This window comes from Equus quagga, chromosome 10 (assembly GCF_021613505.1).
Source record: "Equus quagga isolate Etosha38 chromosome 10, UCLA_HA_Equagga_1.0, whole genome shotgun sequence".
Lineage (NCBI taxonomy): Eukaryota > Metazoa > Chordata > Mammalia > Perissodactyla > Equidae > Equus > Equus quagga.
The window spans coordinates 15,189,784-15,212,277 of NC_060276.1; the positions used below are offsets into that span (position 1 = coordinate 15,189,784).

Sequence of the window (22,494 nt, forward strand, 5' to 3'; positions counted from 1 at the left end):
ACTGCAGCCACCTCTCCACATTTGTGCCCCAGGCGTGGCTTGGACTCGTCAGCATTCCTCAGTTTAAACATTTCAAGTTCCCTTTGGGGTTTCTAATTCCTGAAAACGCATTATCCAAAAATAAAAGGCCTTACAAATCTTCATGTATTAGCCATCCTTAGGCTGTCATCCCTTTAAGGCATGATTTTTTTCCGGAGTCACAGAATCATAGCGTTTTAAAGTCGAAAGGGGCGTTAGAGGTAACTGAGTCCAATTCCACTGTTTCCCCTATTTACTTTCTTCTGTTTTGTTCTCCCATTGGCTTTATACCCCACAGTAATGATAGAAGTTTCTTCCTCATTCCAAAGAGAACCTACACTCAGAAAGGAAGCCATAACTCAAAAAGCACCAGTCCCTAAACCTCAGACAAAAGCAAAGAAATCCCCTTTGGATAGGAACAGACCCGGAATGCCCTCAAACTGCACTTCAACCCACAGTAGTTGACACTCACATACCTGCTTTTAATTTGAATAGCCAGATTAGCAAGAGCAAATTCACTGTCCTGAAAGATAGAATTCAACTGTAAAAGACAAAACATACCAGTTTTAGTATTCCTGCTCCTCTAGCCTAACCCAGCAAAGTTACCTGAGACGATGAGATCATTAAACTGCATTCATTATTTCAATTGATTCAACATTTCCGTATGCTCCACTCAGTTTTTCAATTTACATTTTACCTACTGTCATGGAGTGAATTGTGTCCCCCACCAAATTCATCTTGGGAAGCCTTAACTCCCAATGTGCCTGTATTTGGAGGTGGGGCCTTTAAGGTTGCCATTAAAGTTAAATGAGGTCATAAGGGTGGGGCCCTGTTCTGATAGGACTGGTGTCCTTATGAGAAAAGGAAGAGACACCAGAGCTCTCTCTCTACCCACACAGAAATAAACCCCATGTGAGGACACAGTGAGAAGACAGCCATCTGCAAGCCAGGAAGAGAGGCCTCACCAGAAACCAACCCTGCTTGCACCTTGACCTTGGACCTCCAGTCTCCAGAACTAGGAGAAAATAAGTGTCTGCTGTTTAAGAGACTCTGCACTCTGTATTTTGCTATGGCAGCCCTAGTGGACAAATACACCCACCCATTTTCAAGTACTTATAATCATGTCATACACACTTGAAAATAAATGCCGATGGGGGCTGGCCCTGTGGCCGAGTGGTTAAGTTCACGCGCTCTGCTGCAGGCGGCCCAGTGTTTCACTGGTTTGAATCCTGGGCGTGGACATGGCACTGCTCATCAAGCCACGCTGAGGCAGTGTCCCACATGCCACAACTAGAAGGACCCACAATGAAGAATATACAACTATGTACCGGAGGGCTTTGGGGAGAAAAAGGAAAAAAATAAAAAATTTTTTAAAAAAAACAAAAGAAAAAAGAAAATAAATGCCAATGAAGAGAGAGGGGAAACAGACAGGACCACATAGCGATAGCTATTAAAATGTGAAACGTTCATGTCCTTTGATCCAGCAATTCCAGTTCTAGGAATTTATCCTATAGAAACACTCAAATGCCCCCAAAATTTATTGTATGGGTATTATTGTCAATATTTGTTTCTAAATAGGGAAAAAAGTAGAAACAACCCAGATGTCTACCAATGGATGCCTGGATTTTAAAAAAAGTACTATAATGGGATCCAGCAAAAGTCCTAAGAGGTCCAAAAAAGTCCAAAAAAGGTCCTAAGAGGGCAATTTATAGCAATACAGGCCCCAGTTAACAAACAAGAAAAAGCTCAAATAAACAATCTTAAATTACACCTAACAGAATTAGAAAAAGAAGAACAAACAAAGCCCAAACTCAGCAGAAAGAGAGAAATAATAAAAATTAGAGCAGAAATAAATGAAATTGAAAGAAAAAGACTGTAGAAACGATCAATGAAACTAGGAGAAGTTTCTTTGAGAAGATAAACAAAATTGACAAACCCTTAGCCAGACTCACTAAGAAAAAAAGAGAGAAGCCTCAAATAAATAAAATTAGAAATGAAAGAGGAGAAATTACAATGGATACCACTGAAATACAAAAGATTATAAGAGAATATTATGGAAAACTATATGCCAACAAACTTGACAATCTAGAAGAAATGGATAAATTCTTAGACTCTTACAACCTCCCAAGACTGAATCAAGAAGTAGAGAATCTGAATAGACCAATCACAAGTAAAGAGACTGAAACAGTTGTCAAAACCCTACCCAAAAATAAAATTCCAGGACCAGATGGCTTCTCAGGAGAATTCTACCAAACATTCAAAGAATACTTATTACCCATTCTTCTCAAACTATTCCAAAAAATTAAGGAAGATGGAAATATTCCTAACACATTCTACAAAGTCAACATCACCCTGATACCAAAGCCAGATAAGGACAACACGAAGAAGGAAAGTGACAGGCAAATATCACTGATGAACATAGATGCAAAAATCCTGAACAAAATATTGGCAAACCGAATACAATACATCAAAAAGATCATACACCGTGATCAAGTGTGATTTATACCAGGGACACAGGGATGGTTCAACATCTGCATATCCATCAATGTGATACACCTCATTAACAAAATGAGGAACAAAAACCACATGATAATCTCCATACATGCAGAGAAAGCATTTGACAAGATCCAACATCCACTCATGATAAAAACTCTCAGTAAAAAGGGTATAGAAGGAAAGTACCTCAACATGATAAAGGCCATATATGACAAACCCACAGCCAACATCATACTCAATGGGAAAAAACTGAAAGCCGTCCTTCTGAGAACAGGAAGAAGACAAGCATGCACACTCTCACCTCTCTTATTCAACAAGAGGTTTTGGCCAGAGCAATTAGGCAAGAAAAAGAAATAAAAGGAATCTAAATAGGCACTGAGGAAGTGAAACTCTCGCTGTTTGCAGATGACATGATTTTATGTATAGAAAACTCTAGGGGCTGGCCCCGTGACTGAGTGGTTAAGCTCGCACGCTCCGCTGCAGGTGGCCCAGTGTTTCATTGGTTCGAATCCTGGGCGCAGACATGGCACTGCTCATCAAACCACGCTGAGGCAGCGTCCCACATGCCAGAACTAGAAGGACCCCCAGTGAAGAATATGCAACTATGTACTGTGGGGCTTTGGGGAGAAAAAGGAAAAAAATAAAATCTTTAAAAAAAAAGAAAACTCTAAAGAATCCATTGGAAAATCATTAGAAATAATCAATAACTATAGCAAAGTTGCAGGGTACAAAGTCAACTTACAAAAATCAGCATTCCCATACTCAAATAAAAAACCAACAGAACAAGAATTCAAGAATACAATTCCATTTATAATCGCAACAAAAAGAATAAAATATCTAGGAATAAATTTAACCAAGGAGGTGAAAGACCTATACAAAGAAAACTATAAAACATTACTGAAAAAAATCAATAATGACATAAAGAAATGGAAAGATATTCCATGCACATGGATTGGCAGAATAAACAGAGTTAAAATGTCCATAGTACCTAAAGCAATCTACAGATTCAATCCCAATCAGAATCCCAATGACATTCTTCACAGAAATAGGACAAAGAATCTTAAAATTCATCTAGGGCAACAAAAGATCCTGAATAACCACAGCAATACTGAAAAACAATAACAAAGCTGATGGCATCGCAATAACTGACTTCAAAATATATCACAAAGCCATAGTAATCAAAACAGCATGGTACTGGTACAAGAACAGACACACAGATCAATGAAACAGAATTGAAAGCCCAGAAATAAAACCACACATCTATGGACAGCTAATCTTCCACAAAGGAGCCAAGAACATACACTGGAGAAAGGAAAGACTGTTCAATAAATGGTGCTGGGAAAACTGGACAGCCACATGCAAAAGAATGAAAGTAGATCGTTATCTTTCCCCATGCACAAAAATAGACTCAAAATGGACCAAAGACTTGAAGTTAAGACCTGAAACCACAAAACTTCTGGAAGAGAATATAGGCAGTACACTCTTTGACATCAGACTTAAAAGGATCTTTTCGAATACCATGTCTACTCAGACAAGGGAAACAAAAGAAAAAATAAACAAGTGGGACTTCATCAGACTAAAAGCCTTCCGCAAGGGAAAGGAAATCAGGATCAAAACGAAAAAAACAACCTACTAACTGGGAGAAAATATTCGCAAATCATATATCCAATAAGGGGTTAATCTCCATAATATATAAAGAGCTCACACAAATGAACTATAAAAAAACAAACAACTCAATCAAAAAGTGGACAGAAGATATGAACAGACATTTTTCCAAAGAAGATATACAGATGGCCAATCGGCACGTGAAAAGATGCTCAACATCACTAATTATCAGGGAAATGCAAATCAAAACTATACTTAGATACCATCTTAGACCCGTTAGGATGGCTATAATCACCAAGACAAAAAACAAGTGTTGGAGAGGGTGTGGAGAAAAGGGAACCCTCATACACTGCTGATGGGAATGCAAACTGGTGCAGCCACCGTGGAAAATAGTATGGAGATTTCTCAAAAAATTAAAAGTAGAAATACCATATGACCCAGCCATCCCACTACTGGGTATTTATCCAAGGAACTTGAAATCGACAATACAAAGAGACTTAGGCACCCCTATGTTCACTGCAGCATTATTCACAATAGCCAAGGTGTGGAAGCAACCCAAGTGCCCATCCACGGATGATTGGATAGAGAAGATGTGGTGTATATATATACAATGGAATACTACTCAGCCAGAAAAAAAGACAAAATGGTCCCATTCACAATAACATGGATGAACCTTGAGGGCATCATGTTAAGTGAAATAAGCCAGACAGAGAAAGAGAAACGCTATATGATTTCACTCAATCATCTGGTAGAATCCTGTGCACCCTGTTAAAGTGTGTGAAGTACATCTATATTCACTGGCATGAGTGCGCTCAAAGATACATGATTAAGCAGAAAAAAAGCAAGTTTCAGAAGAGCAAAACTAGCATGATTCCAATTATCTTTGTAAAAGAACATACACGCATCAGTGTTATTACATACATAGAAAAAAATCTGAAAGAAAATACCTCAATATGTTAAAAGAGGAGTTAATACAAAGAGCAGAATTAGAAAGGATATTTACTTTCTGGGTTTCAGAACTCAGTGTCAGAATTTTTTACGGTGTGTATTACTCTTATTATCAGAAAAACAGAAGGATGAATAAAACATGTATTATGTAAGAGAGAGAAAAAATTAAAATGCAGAAAACAAAAATATTTAAATACAGAGGCATAGACTTTGCTTTCACTGCTCTCCTACTTTCTCCAAATAGGAAAATTAGGCAAAGATCTAGAGTTTGTGTCAGTGGAGCAGATGTACAGTGCTAAACAAATTAAAATAACAGCATCCCATAAAAGCTTTTAGCACTGGCACTCTGAAAGAGAGACTGCATACATCCTCATGGTGTTGCTTACAGAATGGATAGATTTGCAGCAAAAAAAATCAAAACTAGACAAAGGGTTAATCTCCATAATATACAAAGAACTCACACAACTCAACAATAAAAAATCAAACAACCCAATTACAAAACGGGCAGGGGACATGAACAGACATTTCTCCAAAGAAGATATACGGATGGCCAATAGCTCATCATCACTAATCATCAGGGAAATGCAAATCAAAACTACACTAAGATATCACCTTACACCTGTTAGAATGGCAAAAATATCCAAAACCAAGAGTGACAAATGTTGGAGAGGCTGTGGAGAAAAGGGAACCCTCGTACACTGTTGGTGGGAATGCAAACTGGTGCAGCCACTATGGAAAACAGTATGGAGACTCCTCAAAAAGTTAAGAATAGAAATACCTTATGACCCAGCCATCCCACTACTGGGTATCTATCCTAAGAACCTGAATTCAGCAATTCCAAAAGTTCCATGCACCCCTATGTTCATCGCAGCATTATTCACAATAACCAAGTCATGGAACCAACCTAAGTGTCCAGCAACTGATGATTGGATAAAGAAGATGTGGTATATATATACAATGGAATACTACTCAGCCATAAAAAAGGACAAAGTCGTCCCATTCACAACAACATGGATAGACCTTGAGAGTATTATGTTGAGTGAAATAAGCCAGACAGAGAAAGACAAACTCTGTATGACTCCACTCATAGGTGGTAGTTAACATATGGACAAAGAGAACTGATCGGTGGTTGCCAGGGGAAAGGGGGGTGGGGGGAGGGCACTAGGGGTGAAGTGGTGTACCTACAACATGACTAATAATGATGTACAACTGTAATTTCACAAGGATGTTAACTTTCATAACCTTAATAAAAATAAAATCAAAACTAATTAGCTGTGAAATGTATTATGGGTAGAAAAACGTAGAGCCTGGTTTTGATCTACTCAGTCTTTGTCCTATACATATATATGTCAAATATATATTCACATATTTTAAGTGGCATAAATATTCAAAAGATTATTTTACCCAATTTTCTGCAAATTCATTCACAACACTGTTAGCAGCGAGCCTTGGCTCTTCATCAAAGACAGAGAAGCTCATTTCAATGTTGTAGAAAGTAACTGTAATTAAAAATAAAGAGATTAATTTTATTCATTTAGTTCAAGAAATTTAACTTCTGTAAATTCAGTTAAAACAGCTCTTCATTTTAAAGAAACCAAACAATGAAGTCTCGTTCTTAAACTCTGCTCAGTTTAACTCCAAGGTCAAGAACCAGCACTTTCAGCTCCTCATCCAAAAGCAAACAGGAGGTACCATTGCATTTTTGCTTTAGTTATTTGGGCAGTTCCCTAATTTCTACACAGTTGATGGACATTCTGCAAATCCCCCAAATCTTCAATTTTCATTGGCCAAAGGATTTCCAGTCCATTTAATGGCCAAACTGAACATTATCTCAGAAGATCACTTGTACTGAGAAAATATTTATTTCTCCTCGTGGTTTTCTTTCTGCTTCTGGTTTTTCTCTCTTTATTTCCCTCCTTCTCTTGTCTGTCCTATCAAATTTCAATTTTGGAATGTTAAAAGTTGAAGGAACATCCAAAATTTGAACGATACAGAAGCCAAATACTTCCTGGCCACAGATAAGCATTCCAAGCCCGCTGGAGGTAGAGACTGGAAAAGGCTGAGACCTGAATAAGAAGAATTTAAAAAATCAGGCTGGAATATCTTCTGATGTTTTCTGGTACGTAATCAACATGTCAGACCTAAGGCCATATAATCCTCCTACTGGGAAAGGGGGGAGAGTTCCTGACCCACGTTCACGTTGGCAGCGTCAGAGTCAGAGTATCAGGAACCAAATGGGTATAAAGCAGGCTTAGAAATGTCATACTGACTGAAAAAATACATTTGCATTGTATTTCAATAAAGCGAAGATAAGCAAGACGGCTAGAGAATTCTGTGTTTGGACAAGATACTCATAGTATCCACTGTCTAAAGGAGATAAGATACACGTGTACCCTTCTTCATCCTTTTCTGCCTTTAGAGAACAGGCCACCTTGGAGAACACATGGCCCATTGTGCGTACATTCTATTAGTGATACACTGCACACATTGTGGAACATACCTATGGATACAGTGGCAATAAGCGAAGTTGATGTTTCCATAAATAGAAAGGAAGATGTGGAGTCCAGCCAACTTGTCCCAAAAGAGGAAGAAAGTAGTGAAGACACAGTTGCTGTAAAAGGATGTGTTACTCCAGTGGGTATGAGTGGAAATGAGGCTCCAGTAGCAGTAGATGAATTGATGGTTATATTTGGTAGGGAGTCCACTGTGGGCTTAGGAAGAATTAAAGTAGGGGATGCTGATGCCGCTGGGATTCTGGTCTGTGCAGATGTTATTGTAGGGCTAGACAGAAGCATGGAGCCAATAGATAGGGTGTGGTGAGTTGTAGGAGGTGACCTACTCATTCTGCTAAAGGATGGAGGTTGAGACACACTCCTGAAGTTGGCAGGCATAGTGGTTCTATAAGATGCCTCAGGGGATTTGGAAATGTACACACTGTCATCTGTGATTTTTACAGATACGGGGAGAGAAGTTGGCAAGCCAGTAGTGACACTGCCCACTGTAGGTGTTGGAGTGGTTTTGGTGAGTATGGTGCTTACAGTAGCAAAGGGTAGTGTTGTAAAGTTAGTGAATGGATGTGTTGGGGTTATGTCAGAAGTCAGAAATGTGGATTTTGACCCCTGTACTGTAGAGGAAGTTATAAAGTGAGGAGTATTGGATACAGTTGCCAGAAGGGAACCTAAAGGGGGACTAGATAAGATCCAGTTCAGCATGGGTGAAGTAGGAGCCTTTGAAATTATAGATCCTGCAGCAGCACCAGAAGAATTCAATGGAAATGTGGTTCCAGGAGTTACAGATGTGGTTGTCTTCTCAAATGCGTGCTTAATGTCAGCCAAAGTGGTAGGAATAGATCTTGAAGATATTGATAACGAAGGACTCTCAGACATCCCCAAGGTAGGAAGAATTCCTGATGTGGAAATTGATGATGTTGCCATAACATCTCCAGATACAAGACCGGTCTGAGAGGCTGTGAATGTTGATAAAGACCCAGGACCAAGGTATGGCGTCTCTGTTTCCATCATGTTGGGTGTAGGTACATGAGTAGTGGTAGAAATTGGAAATTGGGAATCTTCAGCTGTGGGTGTGTTCCAGGAAGTCATAAGTGGAGACTGGGTGTTACTAGTTGTGGTTCTTGTTTCCAGAACTGGAAATTCAACCATTTGGGATGTAAGAGGAAGAGAAGTCTTTAGAGTAGAGACCTTGGCTTCACTACTATGAGCTGAAAAAAGAAATGATGTCAAATAGAGTGGAGTTGCACTGGATGGAGTCCCTGGAGGGTATGAGACAGGGGTATTCACAGATGTGGCACCTTTTGCTGGTTCATTTGTTGAAGTATTTTCTGACAAAGAAGTCATCTTTTCTGTATTCAAAGAAAGGTAATTGGTACCTTTTACAATTTTTGTGGGTCCAGGAGTGCTCTTAAAGCTAGTCAAAGATGGGGAAACCTGAATATTCAAAGAAGTATGGAGATTATCTGAAGGAGTGGATAAAAACACACTTTCAGGGGCAGCAGTTCTGGAATAAGTATTTGTGAGAGCTGTTACTCTACCACTGCTTACAGGAGACAGGGAGCCGAGAGTGATCCCGGATAGTATGCCCAGAGTTGTAGCCTCATCTCCTTGTGATGATTGTTGGGGTGTTGATAGCAATGGTGAAAATGTGGTCTTTGGAATGGAAAAAACAGCTTCAGTGTTCTTAGAACTGAGTAGAGAGGAGGAAGTGGTGCCTACAAATGGAGTCACTATCCCAGCCATAATAGTGGTTGGAACGGTTTTCACAGACGGAAAAGTTGGCTCTGTTGGAGAGGAAAGGGATGCAGGTGTGATCCTGGAGGACACCTCTGTCATTTCTGAAGTAGTGAAAGCAGAGGAAACCATTGTGCTTTTTGAAGCAGACCCAGCATATGTCACAGGTGTGGCATCCAATGTAGATGGCTGTATGGTCATAATAGTCTTGGGGGTAATTGAAGACAATAAACTAGAGAATGATCCAACTTTTATGGAAGGGTCAGAAGAAACCGCTGAGAGTGAGAAGGCAGAGTCATTAACTGACAGTGAAGATATCTCGGACACAGGCTCGGAAGTGGCTCTAGAAGTGGCTATAGAAGATTTAGTCATTAGTATCGTGGGAGTGTCAGAAACTCTTTTGGAGGTCAAGGCAGTTATACTAACAGGCAGTGAGGACATTCGGTAGATAGGAATAGATGTTTCTGTAGAGGTTTTCCTAAGAAGTGCCGTAGGTACATTTGGAGCAGAAAGCGCTGTCGTGACCTCGTCAGTAGAGGTAACTGTAAAATTGGCACTAGATAGTCCAGTTGTGGAAAGAGACGGGGACTCAGGAGGGGTCTGTGTGCTTTCAGAAATGGTAGAGCCAATTGAAGTCACCTCAGGTTGAGTCCTAGGTGAAAGCAAGTGTGAAAGAGTTGTGTTGATGTTAATAGGATTTGATATTCTGGTTGTCCTGGAAGTTATGATATCTACAAATGAAGTATCCTGGTGGTATGAGAAAGGGTGGGTCACGGAGGTGGACCTTACTATCATTTTCTCAGTCCTGGGAGTGTATACCGAAAGGGCACTCATGCCTTCCTCTCCAGGAGACAAAAATGTGGTAGTTGGCAGAGCTTGTGAAAGGAGATCTGTTTTCCCAAGACTGGTAGACATGTCTGAAATGTGTATGTCTATTGTGGTACCTGAGGTCAAGATGCGTGTAGCCTGCATACTCCCAGAAGTGGGAGATGAAGCCAAAATCCTGTCAGGTGGAGTCGCAAGTGGAATCTCTGAAGGTGAATGTGTTTGGTGACTGGGAATTTTTGTGGTCTCAGTAAATCCTATATCTGTCATTTTGGAGGATGGAGTACTCTGGGAGTCTGAAATCAAAGGATTCTTTGATGGGGACATTTCTGTCACCTCCATAGTTCTAGGGGTGTTTCCCAGGGAGGTGGTCATCTGCTCTTTGTCAGGAGATAAGGTAGAAATGTCAGTCACTAATAGGGTGGGGACCTGTGTGTTTACAAGACGTGTGGAAGATTGAGCAATGTGACCATCTGCTGAAGTAGTAAGCTTATTGGCAGAGGCGTGTGAGGGCATGGTCTCATCAACAACAGAAGTTTCTGTGGGGCCAGTAGCCAAACTAATGTCTCCACTACCACTGAAAGTATACGGAAAGCCGAGAGCGTGGGCAGAAGTCTTCTTCACTTGAGATATGGGTCGGGTTGCTACTCGTGTAGACATAGTTGAGATCACATGAGTGGAGGATGCAACAGGAATGTTGTCAGGGAGAGATTTGGAGCAGGTAAGAGTGGGTGTGGATGGGGTTACTGTGTCAGCTGAGGTGGAGAGAAGGGTGGTCTCAGCCTTAGTTGCCACAGGAGTGAAAGGTTTCAGCGAGGGGACTGGAGTTTCTGTCAGAGAGGGAACTGCCATGGATGTCCTCCTGACAGAGACTACTGTGGCCTCTGAAGTGGTATGAATCGAGTCTCTGTGGGTAAGCACGGTATCGCTGGTTGTGGAAGCAGTCTGATCCAACGGTGGCACAGATGCTGCAGTCACTGTAGCTGATGACATAGTTGAGACATCTGAAAACATAGATGTGGAGGAAGCCCCCACCAGTGTAGAAGGTTCAGGCATGGTAACCTTAGTCTCCTCAGGCACCACCATAGAGGTGACAGCAGAGACATTAACTGGTAGTGAGAAGATATGGGTAATAGGCAACGTGGTTGCTGGGGAACGGGCAGCTGTAGGCTGTGGAGGCAAGGTACCAGCCGACAAGGACATAACTGTCCTGTCTGTAGGGATAGTGGCAAAACTGGTCCCCAATATCCTTGTGGTGGAAGAACCCGAGGGTTCAGGGAATGTCTGTGTGCTCCCAGAAGTGGGAGATGGAGCTGGATTCCCCTCAGATGGAGTCTCTGAATTCCAATTTGCTGTGTATGTGTGAGCGGAATTAAAAGTTTCTGTAGTTCCGTTACGTGAACTCTTAGGTGTGGTTTTCACCAATTTTGTAGAAAGCCAACTTCCTCTCACCTCAGTAGCTGCAGCTTTATTATCCAGTGGGGTAGTCAACTTTCCTATATCGGGAAAAGGGGAAACAGTGATAGAGGCTATCATCATTTGTGCAGAAGGATCTGTTGCTTCCAGCATTGTTGCAAATGGAAAAACCTCAGTTATTGCTGAGGTTCCCTTAAGATAATGGGAAGTTGTTTCTTTCCTTGTCACAGTAGCGTCAAATCTTTGTGTTGTTGCAGACTCTGGTACAGGGGCTGTTGTCACTCCAAATGCAATTGTACCATTTGTCTCTGTTTGTATGGTCTCAGAAGCACTCTCCTCAGTAGAAAAATTTGGTTCAGTGTCAGCAAGGGTAGATAGTGTATCTACTGGTGGAGCAACCATCTCCCTTGGTGCTGAAAGAAGTTCATTTCCAGCTACTGTGGACATAGTGGGGATTTTTAGTAGTAAGGTGGTAAGTTTAAACTCAGGCAGTTTGGTTACAAATGTGGTTCCAGAAACTGTGGAGAAATTAGCAAACCACGGAGATGTCAATTTGGATAGAGCCATTGTGTATCTGTCTATAGTAGCATCAGCAGTAATGATAGCATCAGTGGTAGTGGCATCCTCACTCTCTGCGGATGCTTCTGGTGGGATGATAATATTAGCAGTTGTGAATGAATTTTCTGTATTAGAAGTACTCCCATGGAATACTGATGTCAACAGGGTCTCATCTGGCCTGGAAGTCCAAGTGGTCTCATTGGTGGAGCACAGATGGGCACCTTCATCGGTTATTGATGTGGGACCAGACTCAGATACCTTGGAAGTGGAAGTTGATCTAGTGGAAATCAAAGGAAGCATGTTTCCACCACCTGTGGATGTATTCTGAGTAAGTACTGGCCCAGTGATTGTAGGGGAAAGCATAGTTTCAGTCACTGTAGGTGCAAGTGTGATTCCAGGAGTCAAGGCTGTATGTGTAGTCTCAGCATCGATAACTGTCTGTACACTCTGAGCTCCGCTGAATGGAGAGGATGTCCTGAAAGAAAGGGCCATAGAAGAGGCCTCTTTTGTCATGAAGGTAGATATTGTATCCTTCACTCTGGGTGAAGGGACATCCTGGAAATTTGTAGACTTCAATTCTATTTCAGCTGTTCTTAGCACAGGCGTCGTCTCAATAGGCTCAGTTGGGAGCGTCATTGAATGAGCTGTAAATGCTATTTCCATATCAGTTGTTGCCAATGTAGATGCCGTCTGATTTCTAGGAAATACAGACTCCACTGGAGCAGCTGTGGAGATGAGAACAGACTCAGTTGGGAATGCTGATGTAGTCCCAATGTGAGTAGTTGTAGCTGAAGTCTGTTCCATCGTGGCCCAAGGTACAGTTCCAGCAGCTGCAGATACAAGAAATTCCTGGCTACCTGTGGAGATAGGGAGATCCCCAATATCTGTGGATTTGAGTTTGGGCCAAGATGATGTAGGCATAGATGTCGACTCGATAGATGAGAATAAAGATATTGTCTTCATAATGGCCGACTGAGATTCAGTCGCTAAAGTTTTGGATACAGTTGAATTCTTGGTAAATCCAGATGTGTATAGGAAATGAGTAGCTGTAGTTCGATGAAAAGCCTCAGGAACGATGGCTTCAGCCATTTTTGACGTCCTTGTGCTCTCTGAAGATGGGGATTTAGTTATTTCCATGGAATTGGTAGTAGTGCCTCTGGAGGTACTCTTGGTCGGCAGAGCAATGGCTGCTGAAGTAGACAAAGCATCTGCTGCCAATGTAGCTGTCTCTGCTATGGATGTCTTTAAAAAATTTGGCGCAGTCATTGTTTCTAGAAGCGGAGGTGTTGTATTGGAATATGATAGGGTTGTATGATCAGTTGCAAATACAGGCATGCTTTGGGTCATCGCTGAAGAAGAATATACAGTCTTTTGCGGTTTGAGTCCAGTAACTTGGGGTGGAGTTGTCAAATCTATTTGTTGTGAAAGAGTTGTACTTGTTTCTTCAATTGTCGTATTTTCAGAAACAACTGAAAAATTAGAAAGCACGTGTTATTTTGAATTCAGCTTTAGAAATCAGAGACAGTTCTTTAAGAAAGAGTTCTCTAATTTTTTCTCATATTTTTAATAAGAGGTAAGTATCTGATACAATCAAATCACTTGATTACTTGGTTTTTCTTAAGATGATTTTTGACTTTCTAAAAATCTCTATATGGTTCTCATAACACCCTGTTTAAGTAACAAGGAGGAGAACATCCTTTCCATAGTGTCTCCATAAAAAAATATAGGCACTCCTAAAAGAGGGGTGCATGCTAGAGTAGTGCACTGATTAAGAGGATTAGCTTTGGGAAATGGACCAATTTCTTGAAAGACACAAGTTATCAAAACCCACTTAAGAAGAAATAGATAATTTGAATAGTCCCGCATCTATTAAAGAAGTTGGATTTTGTAGTTAAAAACCTTCCAACAAAAGAAGACCAGCTTTGGATTCAAATAGATGTGGTTTTAAATCCTAGCTCCTTCAGTTACCCATTATGTAACCTTGGACTAGTTACTTAACCGCTCTGTGCCTCAATCTCCACCTCTGTAATGTGAGATAATAACACCTACCTTTTAAAATTGTTTTGAGAATTGAGTTAATGCATGTCAAACACTTAGCGTAGCACCTGGCACACAGTAAGTGCTCAGAAAATAATAAACTGTTGTTAATAAAGGCTTGCTGGGTGGGGGGAGGGCACAAAGGGTGGGGGGGTGCACCTATAACACAACTGACAAACAATAACGTACAACGGAAATTTCACAAGGTTCTAAACTATCATAATCTCAATAAAAAGTTAAAACAATGAAATAAATAAAGGCTTGCTATTTTAGACTTGGTCAAATTTTTATGACTCATCTAAATAGTATAGATTGAAAATGTTTTGATCTGGAATCCCAAGATTAAAATTTCTTGATCATGCACCACTGATGTATTTGTATTTGTTTATCAATAATGTATACATATAAAAATTTGTATTATGTACATTATAAATATGCACAAAAATAGAAATGTCAAGAGTATGATAAAAATAAATTTAAAAAGAAGTCTTAAAACCTTTTCTTCCTGCACTCTAACGCATTGTCTGTGTACCCTCTAGAATCACGCACTCCACTTTGAAGACCACTAGAGCCTAGCTTACGTCTCGGTTCAAGTCAGTTAAATTCAACAAGCATTGTGAACGCCATTCTAGGTTCTGTGAGAAATGTACAGCTGTCCCTTGGTATCTGCAGGAGGATTGGTTCCAGGATGCCCCCCCCCCACCAAAACCCACAGATGCTCAAGCCCCTTATATAAAATGGCAGAGTATTTGCATATAACGTGCTCACATCCTTCCGTACACTTTAAATTATCCCTAAATTACTTATAATACCTAATACAATGTAAATAGTTGTTACATTGTATCGTTTATGGAATAATGACAAGGAAAAAAGTCTGCACACGTTCAGTACAAATGCAACTATCATAGGTCTTTCGATCTGTGGTTGGTTGAATCCACAGCCGTGGACCCCGTGGATATGGAGGGCTGACTGTATAGAGATTATGGCATAATTCCTTCCCTCAAAGAGCTCACACTCTTATTTAAAAAATCTTGTATTACTGAAATAGTTTTAGACAAATTATAACATAATATTTTTGAAAACAAAACAATAAAATAATAGTACAGTTTATAGTAAAGTGAACAATGGGATAGAATCAGGTTCCACATGTCTCTAAAGTGCAATGGGAGATCAGTGCACTGAGATTAATGCTGGCTTCAGGCTAAAGAGGAAGCTTTGTCTTAGAAGATGTAGGCCTTTGAGAAATGATGGGGTTTGCATAGAGAAGGCAAAGGCACTTGGCAAGGAATATGGAGGCATTGAAAAGATCAGTCTAGCTGGGAAGGAGTATATTGGATAGGGGTGAGAAAGACTGTCAGACCAGGATGGGACCTGAAGGGGAGAGTGGAGAGACAGATAAGAGAAGATAATATAGGGGCTGGCTCCGTGGCTGAGTGGGTTAAGTTCCCGCACTCTACTTCGGTGGCCCAAGGTTTCGCCGGTTCGGATCCTGGGCACAGACATGGCAGCACTCATCAGGCCATGCTGAGGCGGCGTCCCACACAGCACAACCAGAGGCACTCACAACTAGAATATGCAACTACATACTGGGGGGCTTTGGGGAGAAGAAGAAGGGGAAAAAAAGAGAAGATAATATAATAACTTCCATGCACTTACTACAAGCCAAGCATTGTGCTACATGCTCTCATTTAATCCACCTAACAGTCTTATAAGGGAGATATTACAATTACTCCCATTTTAGAGTTAAAGAAACAGAGTGTCAGAAACTTTACATGAATTGCTCAACTTCACGCTTGGAGTTCAAACCAAAGTCTGTCATCTGTGCTCTTACCACTAAACCATTTGGAAGGATTTAGATTTTTTTTTTGAGGAAGATTAGCCCTGAGCTAACATCGGCTGCCAATCCTCCTCTTTTTGCTGAGGAAGACTGGCCCTGAGCTAACAACCAAGCCCATCTGCCTCTACTTTATATGTGGGATGCCTACCACAGCATGGCTTGCCAAGCGGTGCCATGTCTGCACCCGGGATCCGAACTGGGGAACCCCAGGCCACCGAAGTGGAACCTGTACACTTAACCACCGCGCCACTGGGCCGGCCCCGGGATTTAGATTCTTGAGCAAGGAGAATAAGTTGATAAAAAGTAGTCTCGAAGGAAAATGAATTTCGTGGCAGTGAACAGGATGGGTAGGAGTGGGAAGAAACTGAAGGCAAGGAGACTCTTTAAGATGCTGGTAGAGTCCTCCTCCCCACCTCACTCCTGCCAACTCTGGGCCAACCCAGCTATCCATCGCCTCCATATCTGCATGTGAGCCATCAAGCACTGCTGGACACAGTTACACAAGAGGATGAATTAGTATTTCTATAAATTCATGATCCGAAACCCTAAATAAGTTTTTTCACACTGCCCAGTCCTACTGCCCTATTACTTTTCTCTGGCCAACTTATGCTCCTACTCTCTGCAGTAACTATTTCAAACCTTCCCCCTTCTCAAACTCTACCACCACGTGTTTATCAAGTAACCATGTCTCTTATTTCATAGGAAAAGATAACTGAAGTCATCAGATAGAAATTTAACTGTGCTAGCATCTCAGAAACCTTACACCAGGAGCCGGTCCAGTGGCATAGTGGTTAGGTTCATGCACTCCACTTCAGTGGCCCAGGGCTGGCGGGTTCAGATCCTGGGCACAGACCTACACACTGTTCATCAAGCCATGCTGTGGCAGTATCCCACAAACAAAATAGAGGAAGATTGGCAACAGATGTTATCTCAGGGCCAATCTTCCACACACACACACAAAAAGAAACCTTACACCAGCAGTCATCCTTCCTTTCCCTAAGGAGCCTTTCCCTATTGATCTAAAATGAGTTCCAATCTCTTGCAATAAAAAGTAAAAACCCCACATTCCTCTGTAGGTACTGTCCTCTCTCTCTTCTCCCCTCAAGTTCAAACTTCTTTAAAGAAAGTTTACCTATACTGGCTGTCTCCATGCTCTTCTGCCCCATTCTTTAGCTCACACTAATCTGGCTTCTGCCATCATCAATCAACTGAACAGCACCCACTAAGGCCACCAATGGCCTCCACATGCAAATAGTATGGATACTTTTTCAGTCTTCATCTTACTGGACCTCTCAAGAGCTTTTGACAATGTTGACCACTCTCTCCCTCTTAAAATACTCTTTTCATTGACTTCCATGACATAACGCACTGTTGGGTTTTCTCCTACTTTTCTGATCACTCCTTCTGTATCTCCTTTGCAGACCCATCCTATTCCACCTGGCCATTAAATATTAGAGTTCCCCAGGGCTTGGTCCCAGTACCTCTTCTCTTCTCACTCTATAGTTTCTTCACACCTAAGACTCCAATTTACATCTATACACAGATGAATCTCAAAGTTATATCTTTAGACCAGATCTCCATTCTGAGCTCCACATTTATATAACCAATTGCTTACTTGACATTAAAAACATTGACTCATAAACACCTCAAACTCAATATGCCCTAAGTTGAACTCACTATCTTCTCTCCAAACTGGGTCATCTTTCAGTATTCCCTCGGTGAATGGCACCTTCATACATTCAATTATTCAAGCCAAAACCCTCTCCCTCCGTCTCCTTCATTTTCTCTCTCACCTGCCACAGCCGACCCATAATCTTATCCTATGGATCTTATCTCCTAGATATCTCTTGACTCCATCTGTTTCTCTCCATCTCTGTCACTTGTCACCCTGACCAAGCCACCATCAATCTCTCACCTGGACTTCTGCAGTAACCTCCCGACTGGACTCTGCCTCTACTCTTGGGGCCCCTCCAATCTGTTCCATAATGCAATCAGAATGATCTTTTTGAAATGCAAATGTTATCATATCAAACACACACATTCACACACTCAGCTCCCTTTAGTGGCCTTCCCTTGCGCATAGGATTAAAACACACACACACAGTTTTTTTAGTAAAACCTATAAAGCTGTGCACAGTTTGGTCCCTACCTACCTCTCCAGCTTCAAATTGCGTGGTTTCCCCCCTGTTTTCTGGGCTTCAACCCGTCAGCCTCGTTTCCATCCTCCAATACTTGGCATGCTCTTTGCTACCACAAGATCACTGCATATGCTGTTACTCTGCTTAGAATGTTCTTCCCATCCTTCTTCATCTGATGTAGTTCTACTCATCCTTTAGATCTCAGCTCAAACATCACCTCCTCAGGGAAGCCTACCTTCTTTGGCATCCATGACTAGGTCAAACCAATCTATTCTTGGCTCTTTTTTTTTTCAAAGATTTTATTTTTCCTTTTTCTCCCCAAAGGCCCCCGGTACATAGCTGTATATTCTTAGTTGTGGGTCCTCCCAGCTTTGGCATGTGGGACTCCACCTCAACATGGCTTGATGAGCAGTGCCACGTCCGCTCCCAGGATCTGAACCGGCGAAACCCTGGGCTGCCACAGGGGAGCATGCAAACTTAACCACTCGGCCACGGGGCTGGCCCCTATTCTAGGCTCTTATGACACCTCATACCTCTTCTTCATAGTACTTGTCACATGTACAGTTTTACATTCGCGTGTGCTTATTAATGTCTGTCTTACTCACTACACCGTATGGGCGAGGATCTCATCTTTCTTTGCTCACCATTGTACACTCAGTGCCTAGCACAGGGCCTGACACATGGTAGATGTCCAATAGACATTTGTAGGCTGACTGAACAAGTGGAAATGATGAGGGCTTGGAATGAGGTTAGAGTGAGGATTCCTAGTCCTTCAGCTATTGGAAAGGAAGAATTGACAGGTTACAGTAACAAAGAGATTTAAGAGATGGAGAAGACAGAGAAATCCAAGAAAACTCAAATTTTGCTTTTGGGCAACTTGAAGAAGAGTGGTGATATTCATAGAAATAGGAAAATTGGGAAAGCAGGCTCACTCAGAAGAAAAACATCCAATTCAGACTTGGATAAGTGGAATTTGGGAACATACAAGTGAAAATGGTGCATGGTATAATTCAAGACTGAGTCATAATTTTTCTCCAGTACAAATCACTCAAAATGAAATCATGCATATTTACCATTGGGAAATTAGCATTTTGAATTTATCCACCTGGGAAGCATATTGCATACGATGAACGAATAATTATTTTTGTAGACAATCTATTAACTCGTTTCGCTGTTTTGAGCATTAAAATTACTTTCAATTTGCATATATATAAATTTTGAGTTGTGTATAGGATGCTCTTTAGGATTTTGTGGTCATTAGAAAGTAGAATGAGTGACAATCGGAAACCTGCAACTTGTATAGATTGAGTTCACAAAAGTAGATACATTTCTAAGGAGAAAAGTCAAAGTTATATAAGAAGTATTTTTTCACTTAATTTTACATCATTTCAATTATCAGAGATTCGTATTCTGCTAGGTTTTATCAAGAAGTTGGTACGTTTCAGCAGCACGATATTTATTTCAAGCTTTCTGCCTTCAAATCTGTCCATAACTACAAGTAAAAGGAGAATTGTCAGGATCTTGGTTTCCATTTTTGCAGATGGCTTTCCCCTAGCCAACTGGCCTAGGAAACTGTTAAAGTGTTACTTATATCACATTTGAGGAGTGTGGCATCCCAGAGTCTGAATCGCTCTCTATGAATGCACTAATGTTGAGACAAGAGTCCACAATTCCTACTCCTTTACAAATGATTAATGACAGAGCTGCATTCACTTTTTAGGAAAACAATAAAACACTAAATGCCACAGAAAACCTAAGTTATCTTCTTTGATGCAGCATTCAAAGAACACTACTAGAGGGATGCTAATAAGTAATGAGAAACTTTTAGAGCACAGAGGGGAGTTAGGCATGATATTTTTATTGGAGAGGGCTGAGCTATAGATGTTAGTTGTCATTAGCACTTCCAATAAGCATCTCAAAGAGAAGTATAAGATTTAGAAAAAGAAAAACAAATGAGTTGAACAAAATTGTCAAGCAGGTGTCAAGCAGGTGTCAGGCAGTTTCAAGTACCAGATATCTCTTAGGAGATAACGCAACTTACGTTGCTTCATTTTAACCTAAAGCCTGGATTTCTATATTTCAGCAAACCTCCCACTGAATCTTTCAGATGAAAGGTTTTTTCCAGAGGGCTTACTGTTTCACGTTTTCCCTCTAAAGTCTTTAGTAATAAAGACTCAAGTCTTCATTAATTACAATCACAGAATTTTAGAACTAAGTCTTGGAGATTGTATTCAATCCCTTCATTTAGCAATTAGGCCCACAGAGGAGCAGTGTTGAGAAGATGAGATTTCCACAGATTAAATATGTAGAGAAGAAATAAGACAGTTTGTGCCAGTGCTTCAATTATCTAATACCCACAAGTACATGCCCTCAATTTACACAGAACCACCACAAACTCAGGAGAAAGAAGAGACTGTACCTAAAAGAATCAAAGAGAGACAAACTTAGGCAATAAAAGCCAAGTTCTGCAAGTGCTGAACAGCTCAGGAAAAAGCAATCACCCAAAACAGTGAGACATAAACCTTAGAGGAGAGCATCACAGTGCTCAACCGAAACATGAAGGTGCCCTTGCAAGCCTAGGCATAGAAACCCAGTGGGGATCCCAAATTACAGCCATGCCCTGAAACAATATCTGCCTTGAAGAATCAGTCATTTCCCAAATAAAGGCAGTTCAATCAAGTGTCAGTAGCTTTTCAAACAGGATCCATAGGTATTAAAGATCCTTTCAAACCCAAGTCTAGCAATTAATTGCAAGGGGTTAGCAAACATGTTCAGTTGATACAGAAGAAGCATTTGACAAAATCCCACATCCATTCATGATAAAATTTCTTGGCAAGTTAGGAATAGACAGTAGTTATATTAACTCAATAAAGAACACCAGCAAGAAACTGCGGCTAAAATGAACCATAATGATGACAGACTGAACGTCTTCCCACTGAGACTGGAGCCAGGCAAGGCTAGCTGCTCACGCTTATTCAACACAGTGGCGGAAGTTAGAGGCACTCCAGTTAGGAGAGAAAAAGAAAGAAAAGGCATTGCAGATGACGTGATTGTCCGTGCAGAAAATCCCAAAGAATCTAAAAAAATCCCCCTTGAACTTAAAAGTGAGTTCAGTAAGGTTGGAGGATGCAAAATTAACACTAAGCAAAGCGTTCTTAGACTTGATACCAAAAGGATGATCTGCAAAAAGAAAAATTGATAAATTGGACTTCAGCAAGACTAAAAGCTTTTGCTCTGTGAAAGTCCATGTAAAAAGGATGAAAAAGCAATCTACAGGCTAGGAGAAAATATTTGCAAAACATATATCCAACAAAAGACTACAACATATAGAGAACTCTCAAGACTCAACAGGAAAAAAAATCTAATTTTAAAAAATGGCAAAAGACCTGAATAGTTCACTAAAGAGCAAGTACAGATGGCAAATAATCACAAGAAAAGATGTTCATCATTAGGCCTCAGGGAAATGCAAATTAAAGCCACAATGAAACATCGCTACACACTTACCAGAATGGCTAAAATAAAAAAATAGTGACAACACCAAATGCTGGCAAGGATGCAGAGAAACGAGATCACTCATACCTTGCTGGTAGGAATATAAAACGGTACAGCCACTTTGGAGAAACAGTCTGACAGTTTCATACAGAACCAAATGTGCAACTGCCGTACAACCCAGCAATTGTATTCCTGCACATTTGTCTCAGAGAAATGAAAGCTTATGTTCACACAAGAACCCGTACACAAACGTTCATGGCAGGGGTTTTTTTGGTAATAGCCACAAACCGGAATCAGTCCAGGTGGCTTTTAACAGGTGAATGGTTAAACTAACCGTGGTACACCCATTCTCTGGAATAGTACTCAGCAATAGAAAGGAACAGACTATTGATACAAGCAGCAACCTGGATGGGTCTCTAGAGAATTATGCTAACTGAAAAAAGCCAATCCTAAAAGATTGCATACTGTGTGTTTCCATTTATTAAAGTTTTTGAAATGACAAAATTTTAGAAACAAGAGACAGGTTAGTAGTTGTCAAGGGTTAGGAACAGAGGAGTTTAGGGGGAAAGAGTGGGAGAGAGGTAGGGGTGTTCATAGATAGGGCCATGGGAGGGATCCTTTTGGGGTTGAAAATGTTCAGTATCTTGACTGTGGTGGTGGATGCACAAACCTACACAGATGATAAAATTGTATAGAACTTAATACACACAAATGAGTACAAGTAAAACTAGAGAAATCTGAATAAGCTCGGTGGATTGTATCAATGTCAATATTCTCGTTGTTACCCAATCGCTTTGCAAAATGTTACCATTGGGAGAGACTAACCAAAGTGTACAAAGGATGTCCAGCTGCATGTGAATCTACAATTATCTCAACAAAA

At 40.8% G+C, this 22,494-nt stretch overlaps 1 protein-coding gene across 1 annotated transcript in view; it reads right to left on the reverse strand.

Annotated features, from left to right (window-relative positions):
* Positions 1-22,494, reverse strand: part of ADGRG4 (adhesion G protein-coupled receptor G4) — a 95,249-nt gene that overhangs the window by 61,290 nt on the left and 11,465 nt on the right. Inside the window, 3 exon segments of the mRNA XM_046673739.1 lie at positions 495-559; positions 6,472-6,566; positions 7,568-13,579. Of these exon segments, the coding sequence (XP_046529695.1) occupies positions 495-559; positions 6,472-6,566; positions 7,568-13,579 (6,172 nt within the window).